The sequence below is a fragment of the Pseudophryne corroboree genome (assembly GCF_028390025.1).
Source record: "Pseudophryne corroboree isolate aPseCor3 chromosome 3 unlocalized genomic scaffold, aPseCor3.hap2 SUPER_3_unloc_12, whole genome shotgun sequence".
NCBI lineage: Eukaryota > Metazoa > Chordata > Amphibia > Anura > Myobatrachidae > Pseudophryne > Pseudophryne corroboree.
In genome coordinates this window covers 2,625,255-2,643,180 of record NW_026967500.1, presented here as the reverse complement: position 1 = coordinate 2,643,180, position 17,926 = coordinate 2,625,255, and the positions used below count along the sequence as shown (strand labels likewise).

The following is a 17,926-nucleotide window of genomic DNA, read 5'->3' as shown; positions in this document are numbered from 1 at the left end:
TGTCGGAGGGAGACGTCGGTAAAGCAGACTTTAGGAAACGGCGAAGGGGAGACGTCTCGAATTCCAATTTGTACCCCTGAGATACCACCTGAAGGATCCAGGGGTCCACCTGTGAGTGACCCACTGCACGCTGACATTTTTGAGACGGGCCCCCACCGTGCCTGAGTCCGCTTGTAAAGCCCCAGCGTCATGCTGAGGACTTGGCAGAAACGGGAGAGGGCTTCTGTTCCTGGGAACTGGCTGTTTGCTGCAGCCTTTTTCCTCTCCCTCTGCCATGGGGCAGAAATGAGGAGCCTTTTGCCCGCTTGCCCTTATGGGGCCGAAAGGACTGCGCCTGATAATACGGCGTCTTCTTATGTTGAGAGGCTACCTGGGGTAAAAATGTGGATTTCCCAGCCGTTGCCGTGGCCACCAGGTCTGTTAGACCTACCCCAAATAACTCCTCCCTTTTATAAGGCAATACTTCCATATGCCTTTTGGAATCAGCATCACCTGACCACTGTCTTGTCCATAACCCTCTTCTGGCAGAAATGGACAGCGCACTTACTCTTGATGCCAGTCGGCAAATATCCCTCTGTGCATCACGCATATATAGAAATGCATATTTTAAATGCTCTATAGTCAGTAATATACTATCCCGATCTAGGGTATCAATATTGTCAGTCAGGGAAACCGACCAAGCCACCCCAGCACTGCACATCCAGGCTGAGGTGATTGCTGGTCGCAGTATCACACCCGTGTGAGTGTATATACATTTTAGGATATTTTCCTGCTTTCTGTCAGCAGGTTCCTTAAGGGCGGCCGTATCCGGGGACGGTAGTGCCACCTGTTTAGACAAGCGTGTGAGCGCTTTATCCACCCTAGGGGGTGTTTCCCAACGTGCCCTATCCTCTGGCGGGAAGGGGTATGATGCTAATAACTTTTTAGGAATTATCAGTTTTTTATCGGGGGGAACCCACGCATCATCACACACTTCATTAAATTCCTCAGATGCAGGAAAAACTACAGGCAGTTTTTTCTCACCCAACATAATACCCTTTTTAGTGGTACTTGTATTATCAGAAATATGTAAAACATTTTCCACAGCCTCAATCATGTAACGTGTGGCCCTACTGGAAGTCACATTCGTCTCTTAATCGTCGACACTGGAGTCAGTATCCGTGTCGGCGTCTGTATCTGCCATCTGCGGTAACTGGCGTTTTAGAGCCCCTGATTGCTTTTGAGACACCTGGACAGGCACAGGCTGAGTAACCGGCTGTCTCATGTCATCAATCTTTTGTAAAGAGCTGACACTGTCACGTAATTCCTTCCATAAGCTCAGCCACTCAGGTGTCGACTCCCTAGGGGGTGACATCTCCATTACAGGCAATTGCTCCGCCTCCACACCAATTTCCTCCTCATACATGTCGACACAATCGTACCGACACACAGCACACACACAGGGAATGCTCTGATAGAGGACAGGACCCCACTGGCCCTTTGGGGAGACAGAGGGAGAGTATGCCAGCACACACCAGAGCGCTATATATATACAGGGATAACCTTATAGAAGTGTTTTTCCCCTTATAGCTGCTGTTTTATTAATACTGCGCCTAATTAGTGCCCCCCTCTCTTTTTTAACCCCTTTCTGTAGTGTAGTAACTGCAGGGGAGAGCCAGGGAGCTTCCCTCCAACGGAGCTGTGAGAGAAAATGGCGCCAGTGTGCTGAGGAGATAGGCTCCGCCCCTTTTTTGCAGACTTTTCTCCCGCATTTTTATGGATTCTTGCTGTGGGGGAACGTAAGGCAAAAAGAAGACTTACCCGCGGTAGCTGTGGAAACCAGGTCCGCGAAGCCCTCCCCAAATTAAACTTCACCTTTGTAAGACAAAGCCTCCATATGTCTCTTTGAATCAGCATCACCTGTCCATTGACGGGTCCATAATGACCTTCTAGCAGAAACTGCCATGGCATTAGCTCTTGAACCCAACAGCCCAATATCTCTCGCAGCCTCTCTCATATATAACGTTGCGTCCTTGATGTGACCTAAGGTCAACAAAATACTATTTTTATCTAGGGTGTCAATGTCAGATGACAAGTTATCTGCCCATGCTGCAATTGCGCTACCCACCCATGCCGACGCTACTGCAGGTCTGAGCAGGGCTTCCGTAGTCGCATAAATTGATTTTAAGGTAGTTTCCTGCCTGCGATCCGCAGGATCCCTTAGGGTCGCCGTGTCCGGAGATGGTAGGGCCACCTTCTTGGACAAGCGCGTTAAGGCCTTGTCCACCATGGGCGAGGATTCCCACCATAACGTGTCCTGGGAGGGGAAAGGATACGCCATAATAATTCTCTTCGGAACCTGCAGTCTCTTGTCTGGAGTTTCCCAAACCTTTCCAAATAAAGCGTTCAGCTCATGAGATGGGGGACACGTTACCTCAGGTTTCTTTTCCTTAAACATCCATACCCCTGTGTCAGGGACAGAGGGGTCATCTGTGATATGTAATACATCTTTTATTGCAATAATCATATATTGAATACTCTTGGCCACTCTTGGGTGCAACCTCGCATCAACATAGTCGACACTGGAGTCGGAATATGTGTCGGTATTAGTGTCTCCTATCTGGGAAAAGGGACGTTTATGGGACCCTGAAGGGTCTTGTGACACAGTCAAAGCCATGGAGTGACTCCCTGCTTTGTCCAATCTCTTATGTAATAAAGTCACATTAGCATTTAACACATTCCACATGTCCAACCAATCAGGTGTCAGCTGTGCCGACGGAGACACCACCACCATCTGCTCTGCATCCTCCCTAGACGAGCTTTCCGCTTCAGACATGTCGACACACACGTACTGACACCCCCACACACACTGGGATATATGAATATGGGGACAGCCCCCCAATAAGGCCCTTTGGAGAGACAGAGAGAGAGTATGCCAGCACACACCCAGTGCCACTAGACACTGAAAACACAGTCCCAGCCTATACAGCGCTTTTTATATAAATATATATGATTTTCACCAAATAAATGTGCCCCCCCTCGTTTTTTGTCCCCTGTTACTTGGTTCAGCAGGGGAGAGTCTGGGAGCAGCTTCTCTGCAGCATGCTGTGGTGAAAATGGTGCTGGTTAGTGCTGGAGGATCAAGCCCCGCCCCCTTGACGGCGGGCTTCGGTCCCGCTAATTTTTTTTATACTGGCGGGGTTTTATAATATACTGCCTCCACAGTATCTAACAATGTTGCCAGTGTTATGGGAGGTAATTATTGCTGCCCAGGGCGCCCCCCCCCCCCTGCGCCCTGCACCCTTGCTGTGCTTGTGTGTGTGTGGAAGAAATGGCGCGCTGCGCGGTACATCTCTGAAGAACTAAAGTCTTCTGACGCCTTTGCTGTCTTCTTACTTCATATACTTACCCGGCTTCTATCTTCCGGCTCTCCGAGGAGGACGGCGGCGCGGCTCCGGGACGAACAGCGAGGACGACACCTGTGTTCCAACCCTCTGGAGCTAATGGTGTCCAGTAGCCTAAGAAGCAGAGCCTATCATTTAAGTAGGTCTGCTTCTCTCCCCTCAGACCCACGATGCAGGGAGTCTGTTGCCAGCAGTGCTCCCTAAAAATAAAAAAACCTAACAAAATTCTTTTAAGAGAAACTCAGTAGAGCTCCCCTGCAGTGCACCCAGTCTCCTCTGGGCACAGGATCTAACTGAGGTCTGGAGGAGGGGCATAGAGGGAGGAGCCAGTTCACACCCATCTAAAGTCTTAGAGTGCCCATGTCTCCTGCGGAGCCTGTCTATACCCCATGGTCCTTACGGAGTCCCCAGCATCCTCTAGGACGTAAGAGAAAAACCCTTGACCTTGTTGGTGTACTGGAACCTGAACCAAAACTGCTGAATGTACGAGAGACTGAATAGCGGTCTGCAGACCTGCTCACTTGTCTGCTGACACAGGCAGGCCTGTCTCGAAAAACCGCATCGGTGGTAGACAGTCAAACTCATTGAAACCTTTTAAAACAAAACTGCGGATCCACCCATCAGTGATGTCTGAAACCACGCAAAGGCAAACTTCTGAAGGTGTGCTCCCACAACTGAAGAGCCTAGATGGGCTGAAAGCCCGTCATGCCACTGGCTTGAGTCCTGACGACGGTTAGTGGTTTGTTGAAAACCACGACCCTCTGCATGGTTGGCAGGTAAACAGATTCCCCCCCTCATTTACTGAGAATTCCATTTCTCCAATTCATGACCAGATAACATCAGTAGAAGGCGACGCCTCTATTCCTCGTTTTGACTCTGCCTCGGCCTGTCAAGAACATAACCACAGCGGCTATCGGACCGCAAGCCGAGAACAAACTTGTCTGACATCCAACTAAGCCGTACCTAAATACTCAACCAATTCACAAATGTGATCGATAAGAAATATAAGCTGGTCTGAGGAAAAACCCTGTTGTAAGCCTAACCTGAGCTGTTTCGCCCATGCAACTACAGCCTTGTTAACCCAAACTCCAACTCAAACAGGTGTAAGCATCACCCCTGTTGCTGTATACATGGACTTTAGCATGGCCTCCAGCTTACTCTCCGAGGGGTCTTTAAGCGTAGCTGCACCTAGGACTGGAATAGTTAATTTTAGTGAAAGTTTAGAAACTGAAGACTCCACCGATGGCGATTTAGTTGTCATAGCCTGTGGGAAAAGATATTTAGACAGAAATCGCGTTGTCCCAGAAAAGTGTTTAACTGGATTTAGCCATGCTTCTATTAAATGCTATGAATAAGAAAAACACACAGTCGCTCATAGTCTACTAGCAATAAAACCTCCATAGGCGTGCACAGCACATTTTATTAGGGGGTGCACCATTGGAGGGGTGTGTCTAGCACCGCCTTTTGGGCGTGTCTAGCACCATCTATTGATGGTCAATGCAATATAAAATATCCACCTTTGTACCAATCCTAATAAAGCAGATGCATTGTCAGATGTTGTGGTGTGCACCAAACAAACACCCCTGATGGCACTCACTGCAATTACACTGCTCCTCCTCAGCCTGGTCTGGCTCCCCCTCTCTTTCCCCTGCAAGCTGCAGCAGCTTACTTACAAGTCAGCCACTCACTGTCACAGACTAGTACTGCTGCTGCTGGAAAAACGAGTGACGTGTCAGTTCTGCTGCTGACCGTCTGCCAGTATTGAATTTGTCTTCCTAAGAGGAACGCTGGCTGCATGCTGATCCTCATCAGTGGCTGGCTTTGGCATAGCATAGAAGGAAAGAGGTGGGTGTGTGGCGGGTGGGCGTGCGAGTAGCATGACGTCATCACGTCACATATTGCTGTTTTTTTCATGGAAATGGAGCCGGGAGTTTGAAAGCCGGTGGCAGTGGCACCCTTGATTAACCCAGGTGTCCGGTCAGTAATGCAGTCCTGACAGGGTGCAGCGCAGAGGGGACAGTAATCAGCCTGCTTGGCGATCACTGCATTAGGCATGTGAGATTGGGGTGCTGGACATTAGGGGGTGCCTGTGCGCACCAGGCACCCCCCCTGCGCACGCCTATGAAACCTCATATGTTTCAGTGCAACCTAGCAGCTGGCGTACCGCTCTAATGAGATCATCATAGCTCGGGCTATTAGTGACCTCACTATCTGACTCCTGACCCAATGCTGAGATATCAGATGTGGCATTGAACCATCAGAATGTAATTATGAGACAAATGATGACCATTCTTAGAAACTGAATTATACATGGACTTTGTAACCCAGCAAAGTTCTAGAAACATCCTGAGCCCACACTGGCTGCTCACACGGTATTATCCGTGAATCAGACTTAGCCGCCTCACGGTCTTTTCGTGCAGCGGACAACTCTGACTGCAAATCAGGCATTCTCACAGTTATCACAGACAAGCTGCTGTTTCTCATATTGTCATGCAGACAGACAGACAATAATACAGTGAGACAACGTCCGCACAACTCAGTGAAAATAACTGTAGCGTCTATAATACCAGGTGCACCGCACTGTGTCATAGAGGAAATCTATGATGGTCACTGTGCCACCTACTAACACCCCTGCCCCCTCCAGTGGCCGTGTGTTGTAGGACTGACATATTGCTGTAGGAAGAAGCAGGAAGTAGGTGTGTCACCTGTGTGTGAAAAGGGCGTCCCAGCATGTGCATCTGACTATAACCTATGTACCCCCAAAAGCACTCATAACCTAGGCTTAATAGCATGTTATGTCCCTTATAGCCCTGGCCACCATCCCTTATATTTAGGGGAACCGCTGAACTAGGGACCGCCATGACCTCCCCAAATGCTTAAAGCAGTGAGCCGCGCCTAGCTTCTTCCACCCATACCCCTCACATTGTATACCAAGCGCCGGCTCTGAGTGGCGGTGCCCTGCAGCAGCAGCTATCCACCGTGGTCTATGCGCTTGTGGAAGCTGGAGAGCGGGTAGATGTGTGACATGACGGGCGTCCAGCGGCGGCAGTGTGATCTGTCCGCTTCTGCGAGCCGCACTGCCAGGAGCCGCTTCTCTGGAGCCAAGAGGTGTAGCCTGACAGGTGCCCAGTGGCAGCATTATTTAACCGCTGCTGGAAGCCGCTTCCCAGTTGTCTAGAGGGGCAGATTGTAGAGGCCAGAGGCAGCGCTGTTTGGAGCTGCACTGCTGGGTGCCGGGGGAACGGGCAGGTGTGGAGCGACACAGGCGCCCAGTGGCAGTATGTGTCTGACCGCTGGTGGGATCCAGGAAGCGGGGGAGTTTGAGCCAGTAAAGCTATACCTTAGTAAGCAGCTCGTTCCCCGCACATGGAGTGAGAATAGTTAGAAAAATTTAAAGTAAACCCTGGAATGACTCCAGGATGCGACCTTCCCTGGTGAAGGCACAAAAAACACTGAGGCATCTTGGGATTATGGAGGTGGGAAGAAAATTACACATTTAAATATTTCAATGTTCCTATCCCTGCTATCGTACCGTCCATATCCCAAGAGTACTACAGTGCCCCCTAGTGAATGAAAAAGAAATAAGTAATGTCACTGTGACACTCCCAGATCCCCTCACCTCCCCAGTCATATCCCTGTATTATTACTATAGACATAAGTGATGTCACTGTGACGCTCCCAGATCCTCTCACCTCCCACTCACGTCCCTGTATTATTACTATAGATATAAGGGATGTTACTGTGACGCTCCCAGATGCCCCTCACCTCCCCAGTCATGTCCCTGTATTATTACTACAGATATAAGTGACATCACTGTGACACCCCCAGATCCCCTCACCTCCCCAGTCATGTCCCTGTATTATTATTATAATAGATATAAGTGATGTCACTGTTCCTCTCCCAGATCCCCTCACATCCCCACTCATGTCCCTGTATTATTACTATAGATATGTGATGTCACTGTAACACTCCCAGACCCCCTCACCCCCCAGTCATGTCCCTGTAGTATTATTATTATAATTATTATTGAAGATATAAGTGATGTCACTATGATGCTCCCAGATTCCCTCATCTCCCCAGTCATGTCCCTGTATTATTACCATAGATATAAGTGGTGTCACTGTAATGCTCCCAGATCCCCTCACCTCCCCAGTCATGTCCCTGTATTATTAGTAGAGATATAAGTGGTGTCACTGTGACGCTCCAAGATCCCCTCACCTCTCCAGTCATATCCCTGTATTATTACTAGAGATATGTCATGTCACTGTGACGCTGAGATCCATTCACCTCCCTAGTCATGTCCCTGTATTAATACTATAGATATAAGTGATGTCACTGTGACATTTCCAGATCCCCATACATCCACAGTCATGTCCCTGTATTATTTCTAAAGCTTTAAGTGATATCACTGTGACATTCCCAGTTCCTCTCACCTTCCAATTCATGTCCCTGTATAATTACTATAGATATAAGTGACATCACTGTGACGCTCCCAGATCCCCATCACCTCCCCAGTCATGCCCCTGTATTATCACTATAGTTGTAAGTGATGTAAATTTGATGCTCCCAGATCCCCCTCACCCCCCAGTCATGTCCCTGTATTATTACTATAGATATAAGTGATGTCACTCTGACACTCCCAGACCCCCTCATCTCCACAGTCATGTCACTGTATTATTACTATAGATGTAAGTGACGTCACTGTGACATTCTCAGATTTCCTCACCTCCTCGGTTATGTCCCTGTATTATTACTATAGATATAAGTGATGTTACTGTAACGCTCCCAGATCTCTTCACCTCCCCAGTCATGTCCCTGTATTATTACTATAGATACAAGTGATGTCACTGTGACGATCCCAGATCCCCTCACCTCCCCAGTCATGTCCCTGTATTATTACTATAGATACAAGTGAAGTCACTGTAACGCTCCCAGATCCCTTCACCTCCCCAGTCATGTCCCTGTATTATTACTATAGATACAAGTGATGTCACTGTGACGATCCCATATCCTCTCACCTTCCACTCACGTCCCTATATTATTATAGAGATAAGTGATGTCACTGTAACACTCCCAGACCCCCTCACCTCCCAAGTCATGTCCCTGTATTATTACTATAGACATAAGTGATGTCACTGTGACGCTCCCAGATCCCCCTCACCTCCCCAGTCATGTCCCTGTATTATTACTATAGATAAGTGATGTCACTGTGACATTACCAGATCCCCTCACCTTCCCAGTCCTGTCCCTGTATTACTAAAGATATTAGTGATGTCATTGTAACACTACTAGATCCTCTCACCTCCCCAGTCATGTCCCTGTATTATTACTATAGATATGAGATGTAACTGTAACACTCCCAGACCCCCTCACCCATGTCCCTATATTATTATTATAATTAAAGATATAAGTGATGTCACTATGATGCTCCGAGATCTCCTCATCTCCCCAGTCATGTCCCTGTATTATTATTATAGATGTACTGTTAGTGGTGTCACTGTGACGCTCCCAGATTCTCTCATCTCCCCAGTCAGATTCCTGTATTATAACTAGAGATATGTGACGTCACTGTGATGCTCTCATATCGCCTCACCTCCCCAATAATGTCCCCCTATAATTACTATAGATATAAGTGATGTCACTGTGACGCTCCCAGATACCCTCACGTCCCCAATCATGTCCCTGTATTATTACTATAGATAAGTGACATCACTGTGACGCTCCCACATCCACATCACCTCCCCAGTCATGTCCCTGTATTATCACTATAGTTATACGTGATGTAAATGTGACGCTACCAGATTTCCCTCACCTCGTCATGTCCCCGTATTATTACTATAGATGTAAGTGATGTCACTGTGACATTCCCAGATGCCCTCACCTTCCCAGTCAAGTCCCTGTATTATTACTATAGATTTAAGTGATGTCACTGTGACATTCCCAGATCTCCTCACTTCCCCAGTCATGTCCCTGTATTATTATTATAGATGTAAGTGATGTCACTGTGACATTCCCAGATGCCCTCACCTTTCCAGTCATGTCCCTGTATTATTACTATTGATATAAGTGATGTCACTGTGAAGCTCCCAGACCCCCTCACCTCCCTATTCATGTCCCTGTATTATTACTATAGATATAAGTGATATCACTGTGACATCACCACCAATATATTATACTAATAATAACAGGACACCACAACCTGCTCCCAGATCCCCTCACCTCCACAGTCATGTCCCTATATTATTACTATAGATATAAGTGATGTCACTGTGACTCTCACAGATTTCCTCACCTCTCCATTCATGACCTTGTATTATTACTAGAGTTACAAGTGATGTCACAGTGACAGTCCCAGACCCCATCACCTCCCCAGTCATGTCCCTGTATTATTACTATAGATATAAGTGATGTCACTGTGACACTCCCAGACCCCATCACCTCCCCAGTAATGTCCCTGTATTATTACTGTAGATATAAGTGAAATCACTGTGTCATTCCATCATCCCCTAACCAGTCATGTCCCTGTATTATTACTATAGATATAAGTGATGTCACTGTGACATCACCACCAATATATTATACTAATAATAACAGGACACCACAACCTGCTTCCCCTGTATAATAATAATGACAGGACACCACAGGCTGCTGCCCCTGTATAATAATAATAATAATAATAATAATAAGTGGACACCACTAGCTACTCTTTCTTTATAATATTAATAATACGACAACAAAGGCTAGTCCTCCTGTATAATAATAAAAATAACAGGACACCACAGGCCGCTTCCCTGTATAATAATAATAACAACAACAACAACAAATGCCCACCACAGGCTACTACCCCTGTATAATAATAATAATGCTTCCCGTGTATAATAATAACAGGACACCACAGGCTGCTCCTCCTGTATAATAACAGGACACCACAGGCTGCTCCTACTGTATAATAACAGGACACCACAGGCTGCTCCCCCTGTATAAAAATAATAACTGAACACCACAGGCTGCTCCCTCTGTATAATAATAACAGGGCACCACAGGCTGCTCCTCCTGTATAATAATAATTATAACAGGACACAACAGGCTGATCCTCCTGTATAATAATAATAATAACAACAGGACACAACAGGCTGCTCCCCCTGTAGAGTAGGATGCCACAAGTTGCTCCTCCTGTCTATTATGACAAGACAGGATGCTACCCCTGTATATTATTGCAACACAGGCTGCTCCTCCTGTATACTATGACAACACAAGATGTTACCCCTGTGTATTATGACTACTACCCCTGTATACTATGACAGCACATAATGCTACCCCTGTATACTATGACAGCACAGGCCGCTCCCTCTGTATATTATGACAACACACGCTGCTTCTTTTGTATACTATGACAACACAGGCCGCTCCCGCTGTACAGCACAATGCCACAGGACACAACACCTGTAATGTCCCGTGTACAGAATTACGGTAACGGTGGGGTCTGCGCCACATGTACTACGATAATGGCGGGGTCTTGCGCCACTTGTATTATGGTAACCGCGGGGTCTTGTGCCACCTGTATTACGGTAACGGAGGGGTCTGCGCCACCTGTATTACGGTAACGACGGGGTCTGCGCCACCTGTATTACTGTAACGGCGGGATCCGCGTCACCTGTAATATGGTAACGGCGGGGTCTGTGCCACTTGTATCACTGTAATGGCGTGGTCCGCGCCACCTGTATCACGGTGACGGCGGGGTCCGCGCCAGGTGTATCACGGTAATGGCGGGGTACGCACCACCTGTGTCACGGTAATGGCGGGGTCCGCGCCACCTGTGTCACGGTAACGGCGGGGCCTGCGCCATCTGTATTACGGTAACGGCGGGGTCTGCGCCACCTGTATTACGGTAACGGCGGGGTGTGCGCCACCTGCATTACGGTAACGGCGGGGTGTGCGCCACCTGTATTACGGTAACGGTGGGGTCTGCGCCACCTGTGTTACAGTAATAGGACACTAGAGTGTCAGCCACCTGTACAGGGATAATGCAGCACCAGAGGCTGCTCCAGCTGCACTATAACAAGGCACCAGAGGCTGCTCCCCCTGTAGTACAGAACCTGACACCAGAGCTGCTCAGCCTATAGAATAATAATAATAATATCATTACCTGCTGCCAGACACAGCAATGGCTGCTCTCTGCTCCTGCTGCCTTGTGGGAATGATAGAAGGAAGGCGGAGCTCAGACCTGACGTCACTACAGGGCCAGGGATTCTATTGCTGCTGCACCTGCTGCCGGACTGGTCTACAAGAAAATGGCCGCCGGCCTCTTGCACTGAGGACATGTTTGGCAATATCCATCACAGAGGGCGGTGCTGTGGGCGCGGTGTAGGAGGGGAGGAGCCAGTCACCAGGAAGCAGCCTGTGCCAATAATTTCCAACGTCCGGCCTGTGCGTTTCACCTAACTTCCGGCCTGTGCGTTCCACATGCAGGAAGTGAGTTCTCATCGATTTCTGCAGCCTCCCAGTGTCCGTGGAGATCAGGTAATGGCGTCTTATTATACAGGAGGGAGCAGCCTGTGGTGTCCTGATATTATTATTATACAGGAGGGAGCAGCCTGTGGTGTCCTGTTATTATCTTTTATACAGGGGGAGCAGCCTGTGGTGTCCTGTTATTGTTTTTATACAGGGGGAGCAGGCTGTGGTGCACATACTGATGTCACTGGTGATACAAGGTTGTTACACATAGGGGCCGGTATACACACATGGGGGGCGGTATATACACATACGGGCCGGTATACACACCTGGGGGGCGGTATATACACATAGGGGGCGGTATATACACATGGGGGGCAGTACACACACATAGGGGGTTATATACACACATAGGGGGTGGTATATACACAAGGGGCGCGGTATATACACATGGGGGGATGATATGCACACATAGGGGGCAGTATACACAGGGGGCGGCATACACACATAGGGGGCGGTATACACACATAGGGAGATGGTATACACACATAGGGGGCGGTATACACACATAGGGGGCGGTATACACACATAGGGGAATGGTATACACACATAGAAGGTCGGTATACACACAGGGGGGCGGTATATACACATAGGAGGTCGGTATACACACAGGGGGGCGGTATATACACATAGTGGGCGGTATACACACATAGTGGGCGGTATACACACATAGGGGGAACGGTATACACACATAGGGGGGCGGTATACACACATAGTGGGGCGGTATACACACATAGGGGGCGGTATTAACACAGGTGGGCGGTGTACACACATAGGGGGGCGGTATACACACATAGGGGGGTGGTATACACACAGGGGGGGCGGTATATACACATAGAAGGTCAGTATACACACATAGGAGGTCGGTATATACACATAGGGGAAACGGTATACACACATAGGGGGGCGGTATACACACATAGGGGGCGGTATTTACACATAGGTGGGCGGTGTACACACATAGGTGGGCGGTGTACACACATAGGGGGGCGGTGTACACACATAGGGGGGCGGTGTACACACATGGGGGGAGGTGTACACACATGGGGGAGACAGTATACACACAGTATACCCCCCTCACCTGCCGCCCCCTGCCTGTCCCCTTCTATCCCCCCTCACCTGCCGCCCCCTGCCTGTCCCCTTCTATCCCCCCTCACCTGCCTCCCCCTGCCTGTCCCCTTCTATCCCCCTCACCTGCCGCCCCCCTGCCTGTCCACTTCTATCCCCCTCACCTTCCGCCCCCTGCCTGTCCTCTTCTATCTTCCTCACCTGCCGCCCCTTGCCTGTCCCCTTCTATCCCCCTCACCTGCCATCCCCTGCCTGTCCCCTTCTATCCCCCTCACCTGCCGTCCCCTGCCTGTCCCCTTCTATCCCCCTCACCTGCCGCCCCCTGCCGGTCCCCTTCTATCCCCCTCACCTGCCGCCCCTGCCTGTCCCCTTCTATCCCCCTCATCTGCCGCCCCCTACATGTCCCCTTCTATCCCCCTCACCTGCTGCCCCCTGCCTGTCCCCTTCTATCCCCCTCACCTGCTGCCCCCTGCCTGTCCCCTTCTATCCCCCTCACCTGCCGCCCCCTGCCTGTCCCCTTCTATCCCCCTCACCTGCTGCCCCCTGCCTGTCCCTCTCTATCCCCCTCACCTGCCGCCCCCTGCCTATCCCCTTCTATCCTCCTCACCTGCCGCCCCCTTCCTCTCCCCTTTGTCAAAGTCGAAAAATATCATAATGCATATGCCTTGTACTAACCCCATGCACATGCCCGCTGCTCGTGCACTCAGTCCGCCGTGCATGCACATATCCGCAATTTGCGTAGGATCGCTCCGGCGATCATGCGCATGATATGGGTATTTAAGGCGGAGTTTGTGAGCGCGTAGTGGGTTATTAGAACATTACATATTTAACCCAAATAGTGCATTTTGTACCCATAGTTCCCTTTTACCATGTCAGCGAGTATTACTAGAGTAAACAGTTCCTGGACAGAGATTTGCCTTTGCATGATAGGAAGGGTCAGATAAAGGTTGGAAGGTGATGTCTAGTATCCAGCTGTAGGGTATTTTGAGGGTAACATTCCGGTGTTAATTAGAGAAAGATCGCTTGCTCCTGCGTATAGTTATGTACAAAAGTAAATTATGAACATTAACTGTATTTACTGTAAATTACACATGCGGCTGGAATCCAGAGGATACCCCCACAAGAGCAGTTGGGGAAAGATATCGCCCACCTTTTCAAATCCACCTATGACCTTTTCTGTAATGAGGAGACACATCTCTGTGTCCAATGAACAATGAGATTACAGTGACCATTGTATTGTGTATGCATGTTGTGTATAAAAGGACCATTGTTGCCTGGCCGGAGAGAAGACTCTAAACGCTATCTGTATGACCAGCAGAGGACTGAGCCGGGTTGCGCTTGCGAAACATTCTCACGTAGCCATTATTCTGTTTAGATTTACTTGTTAGCCTGTAGTGTATAAATTGTATTGTTTTTATCTTTTGGAATCAATCCACTGTGGCCTTAGAACCCGGTGGTTTCAACTACAAATCAGTGTTGTGTTTTCACTTTCCTGCATGGGCTTTAAAGTAGATTTATCTGTATAAGGTGTATAGCATTGATAAGGTGTACGCACTGCGGGTTCTTTGTATCGCCAGCGCTACTTAAGGTTTAAAGGTATAACATCATTGCAGTACTTTACTGTTAAGGGTTTAAAGTGTAAGCATATCATTACATTATATAATTAACAAGGTATAAAGGTTATCCATTGTGTGTGCGCACGCTGAGCGTACTCCGTACACTCAGCGCGGCATGTGTACGTCAAGTACGCACCACGTGCGGCACTCTGTACGCAAATAGCGTACAAAGTGCGTAGCACGTGCACGTAGTCTAGCGGCCATAGCGGCTCAACGGTAATAGTGTATTTAGAGGTATAGCTTTGCGGTCTAAGATAATACCGACATTATCACCTTCTATCCCCCTCACCTGCCGCCCCCTGCCTGTCCCCTTCTATCCCCCTCACCTGATGTGATACTGCAACCCTGGCACTCCACATGCATTCCTACTGTCCACTTTACATCAAGAACCTCATCTCCTCCCAGTCCTCAAACCCCGGCGCCCCTTTTCCACTGTCAACTCGCTCCTCGCCCCCCCCCCCCCCCGCCTCAGTTCCCCCCCCACCCCCTCACTCTCTGCTCTTGACTTCGCCACCTACTTCCCATCCAGAATTGACTCCCTATGGCAGGATATCACATCCCACCAGACCCTGAGCAACCCCCTCTTCCATTTCCTGACTCCCCCCCCCTCTCCTTACCTCCTACCAACTCTGACATCTCTCTTCTCTGTATCTAGTGTGGAAGTCATGGCCCTCAGCCGTTCCTCACCCCCTCCACCTCCCCATTTGATCCTATCACCTCCCACCTCCTCCGCTACCTCTCTTCTTCTGCCTGTTCCCATCTTGCCCATCTCATTCTCTCCCTCTCATCAGACACTGTCCCCTCTGCCTTTAAGCATGCTCTTGTTTCCCCTATTCTTATAAACCCTACCCTTGATACAACCAATCTCTCCAACTATCGACCATCTCTCTCCTCCTAACTCCTTGAGCATATAGTCTACAACCGCCTTTCTTTCCTCACACTCACTGCTTGACCCATTCCAGCCTGGCTTCCGTCCTCTCCACTCCACTCCACTCCACTGATACTGCCCTCGCTAAAGTCTGCAAAGACCTCCATGCTGCCAAATCCAGTGGTCACTACTCTCTGCTTATTCTCCTTCATCTCTCTGCTGCATTGGACACTGTGGACCACCCTCTCCTGCAACTACTTTTCTCTAGCATCCATAAGGGATATTGGAGACAGAATTAGTACCATGGGGTATAGACGTGTCCAAAGGAGCAAGTGCACTTTAAAAATTCTTCCACTGGTTGTGCTGGCTCCTCCCCTCTATGCCCCTCCTACAGCTTACTTTAGATAAAGTGCCCTCAGGAGAGGATGCCACTCTGCAACTCCAGAGTTTTTCTCAATTTTTATTTTTAACTTTTAATGATTTCGGTATGCTGTTTGGGCAACAGTATACCTGCACCGTGGGAGTTAGGGGGGGGACGGTCACTGGCCTCCTGAGGTGCAGAGCCGCTTCCCCGCTGCAGTACCACCGTCCTGAGGGGCTGTTTTTTCAGCGGGACATGGCGCCTTGGCTGTCGCAGCCGTAGCATTCCGCACACCCCTAACAGATGCCTGAAGGTGATCGTCGGTGGTGAGTACCAACCGGGGGCCCCGCTAGGGGGGTTCCCCAGTCAAATGTGTGGCTGAAACTCCTAGGGGGGACCCGCTATAGCCCCTGCGTGAGACTGGCTAAACACAGGTGAAACAAGCATTTATGTGAGGTTGTACATACATAAGGAGACATGGCCAGTATAAATATACAGCAGTAGCTCCGGCGCCATGGCGGGGGGCGGAGCTACATTAGAGCGGGCTCAGCAGCATATTGACGCCTTCCTCTGCATGAGCTGCAGCAGCCTCCACAGCTCTTCCAGAACTGCCCCTGTATACACTGGTACCGGGTATAGGGGGGGAGAGCCGCTATCATTGTGCACAATAATCCCCTGTGGGGTTTTATAAAGAATCTCACTGTGGTTACACAGATGTAACAACCGCTGACAGCCTCACTGGGGCCGGTCACCATTGGGTGCGCTGGAGTCCTCTCTTCTCTGTCTCCTCTCACATGCAATAGGGCAGGCTTGTCATATATCATATCAGGTTGTATTGTGTGTGTATATTGTACTGCTTTCTACTACACTATGGTAAAACAGAAGTCTTGCAGTGTGTGTAATGCCAGGTTCTCTCCTAGCACATCCAGCTCAATATCATGTGAGCAGTGTAGTCAGTCATCTCATGCTGATACTAATGTGGGGGAGAATGCAGAGCCCCCTGGTTGGGGGCTATAAAACTATGATGTCTGATATATCATCTCAGCTCACTGCAACTGCAAACAAGACACAAGAACTGCAACAAGCAGTGGCTAGCCTTACTGCTAAGCGTCCCTCCCTGCCTGCTTCACAGAAACCTGCTCTACCTGCACTCCTATCATATGATACTGATGATGATGTAAAGGATGATGGGGACCCCATAAGTGGGGGGATCCCACCCCAATTCAGGGTATTGAACCCCTCATATTGGCTATTAGGGAGGTGTTAAAGCTCCCCCTGGGGGATGCAAGTACTCAGCAGTCATTTCTCTTCCCTCAAAAGGAGCCAAAAATTGGATGATTTATTTAAACTAGCCTGTAAGAATAACAGATATAAAATATCAAGTGACAAAAAGGTTTCTGAATACCTTCCCCTCTGCCCCTGATGGCAGAAAATTCTAGGAAGAATCCCCAGCCATAGATGTCTCAGTCTCTCGCCTTTCTAAAAAGGCAGTGCTCCCTGCTCCAGGCTCCCTTGCGGTGAAGGACCCTGCAGATAGAAAAACAGAGACCACTCTAAAATCTATTTACGTTGCTGCAGGCGTAGCGCAATGGGCAGTCATTGCAGGTTGCTGGATGACACATGCATACCACTCCTGGGCTAGTCAAATAAAGGAAGGTCTCTCGGGTGATATGACCTTAGTCGACACTGTTGCCTTACTGACTCACATTCAGGAAACGGCAAGAGTCCTCTGTGGCTCCTTAAAAGAGATTGGCACTGTTAATTCTGGAACCACGGCTATGGCTGTGTCTGCGCGCAGAGCCTTATGGTTACGTCAGTGGATTGTTGATGCTGACTCAAAACGTAATGTGGAATCTCTTCCCTTCACAGGTGAATGGCTATTTGGAGGTGACCTGGACACCTTGATTTTGAAGGCTACGGCCGGGAAATCCACATTTCTCCATTCGGGGGGCCCTCCTGCTAGACGTTCCTATCTGGGACCATCTACTCAGTCCTTTCGGTCCTCCAGATTTCGATCCAGAGCCGGAGGAGCCTCCAACGCAATGAGAGGCTCCATGGGAAAACCTATAAAACCAACAGTTGCTGGGTCTCAGAACCAGAAAACCAGTTCTGCTCCCGC

At 49.2% G+C, this 17,926-nt stretch overlaps 1 protein-coding gene across 3 annotated transcripts in view; it reads left to right on the top strand.

The window, feature by feature from the left end:
* LOC134983311 (zinc finger protein 665-like) overlaps positions 1-17,926 on the top strand; it is a 198,444-nt gene that overhangs the window by 137,917 nt on the left and 42,601 nt on the right. For 2 of the 3 annotated variants that reach the window (XM_063949027.1, XM_063949026.1), the window contains exon 1: positions 11,826-11,903. The exons of the other annotated variant lie outside the window; for it this stretch is intronic. In XM_063949027.1, coding sequence (XP_063805097.1) covers positions 11,847-11,903 — 57 coding nt within the window. In that variant the 5' untranslated portion in view covers positions 11,826-11,846. Of the gene's footprint in view, positions 1-11,825; positions 11,904-17,926 lie in introns of those variants that run through there. 3 annotated transcript variants of the gene reach the window in all.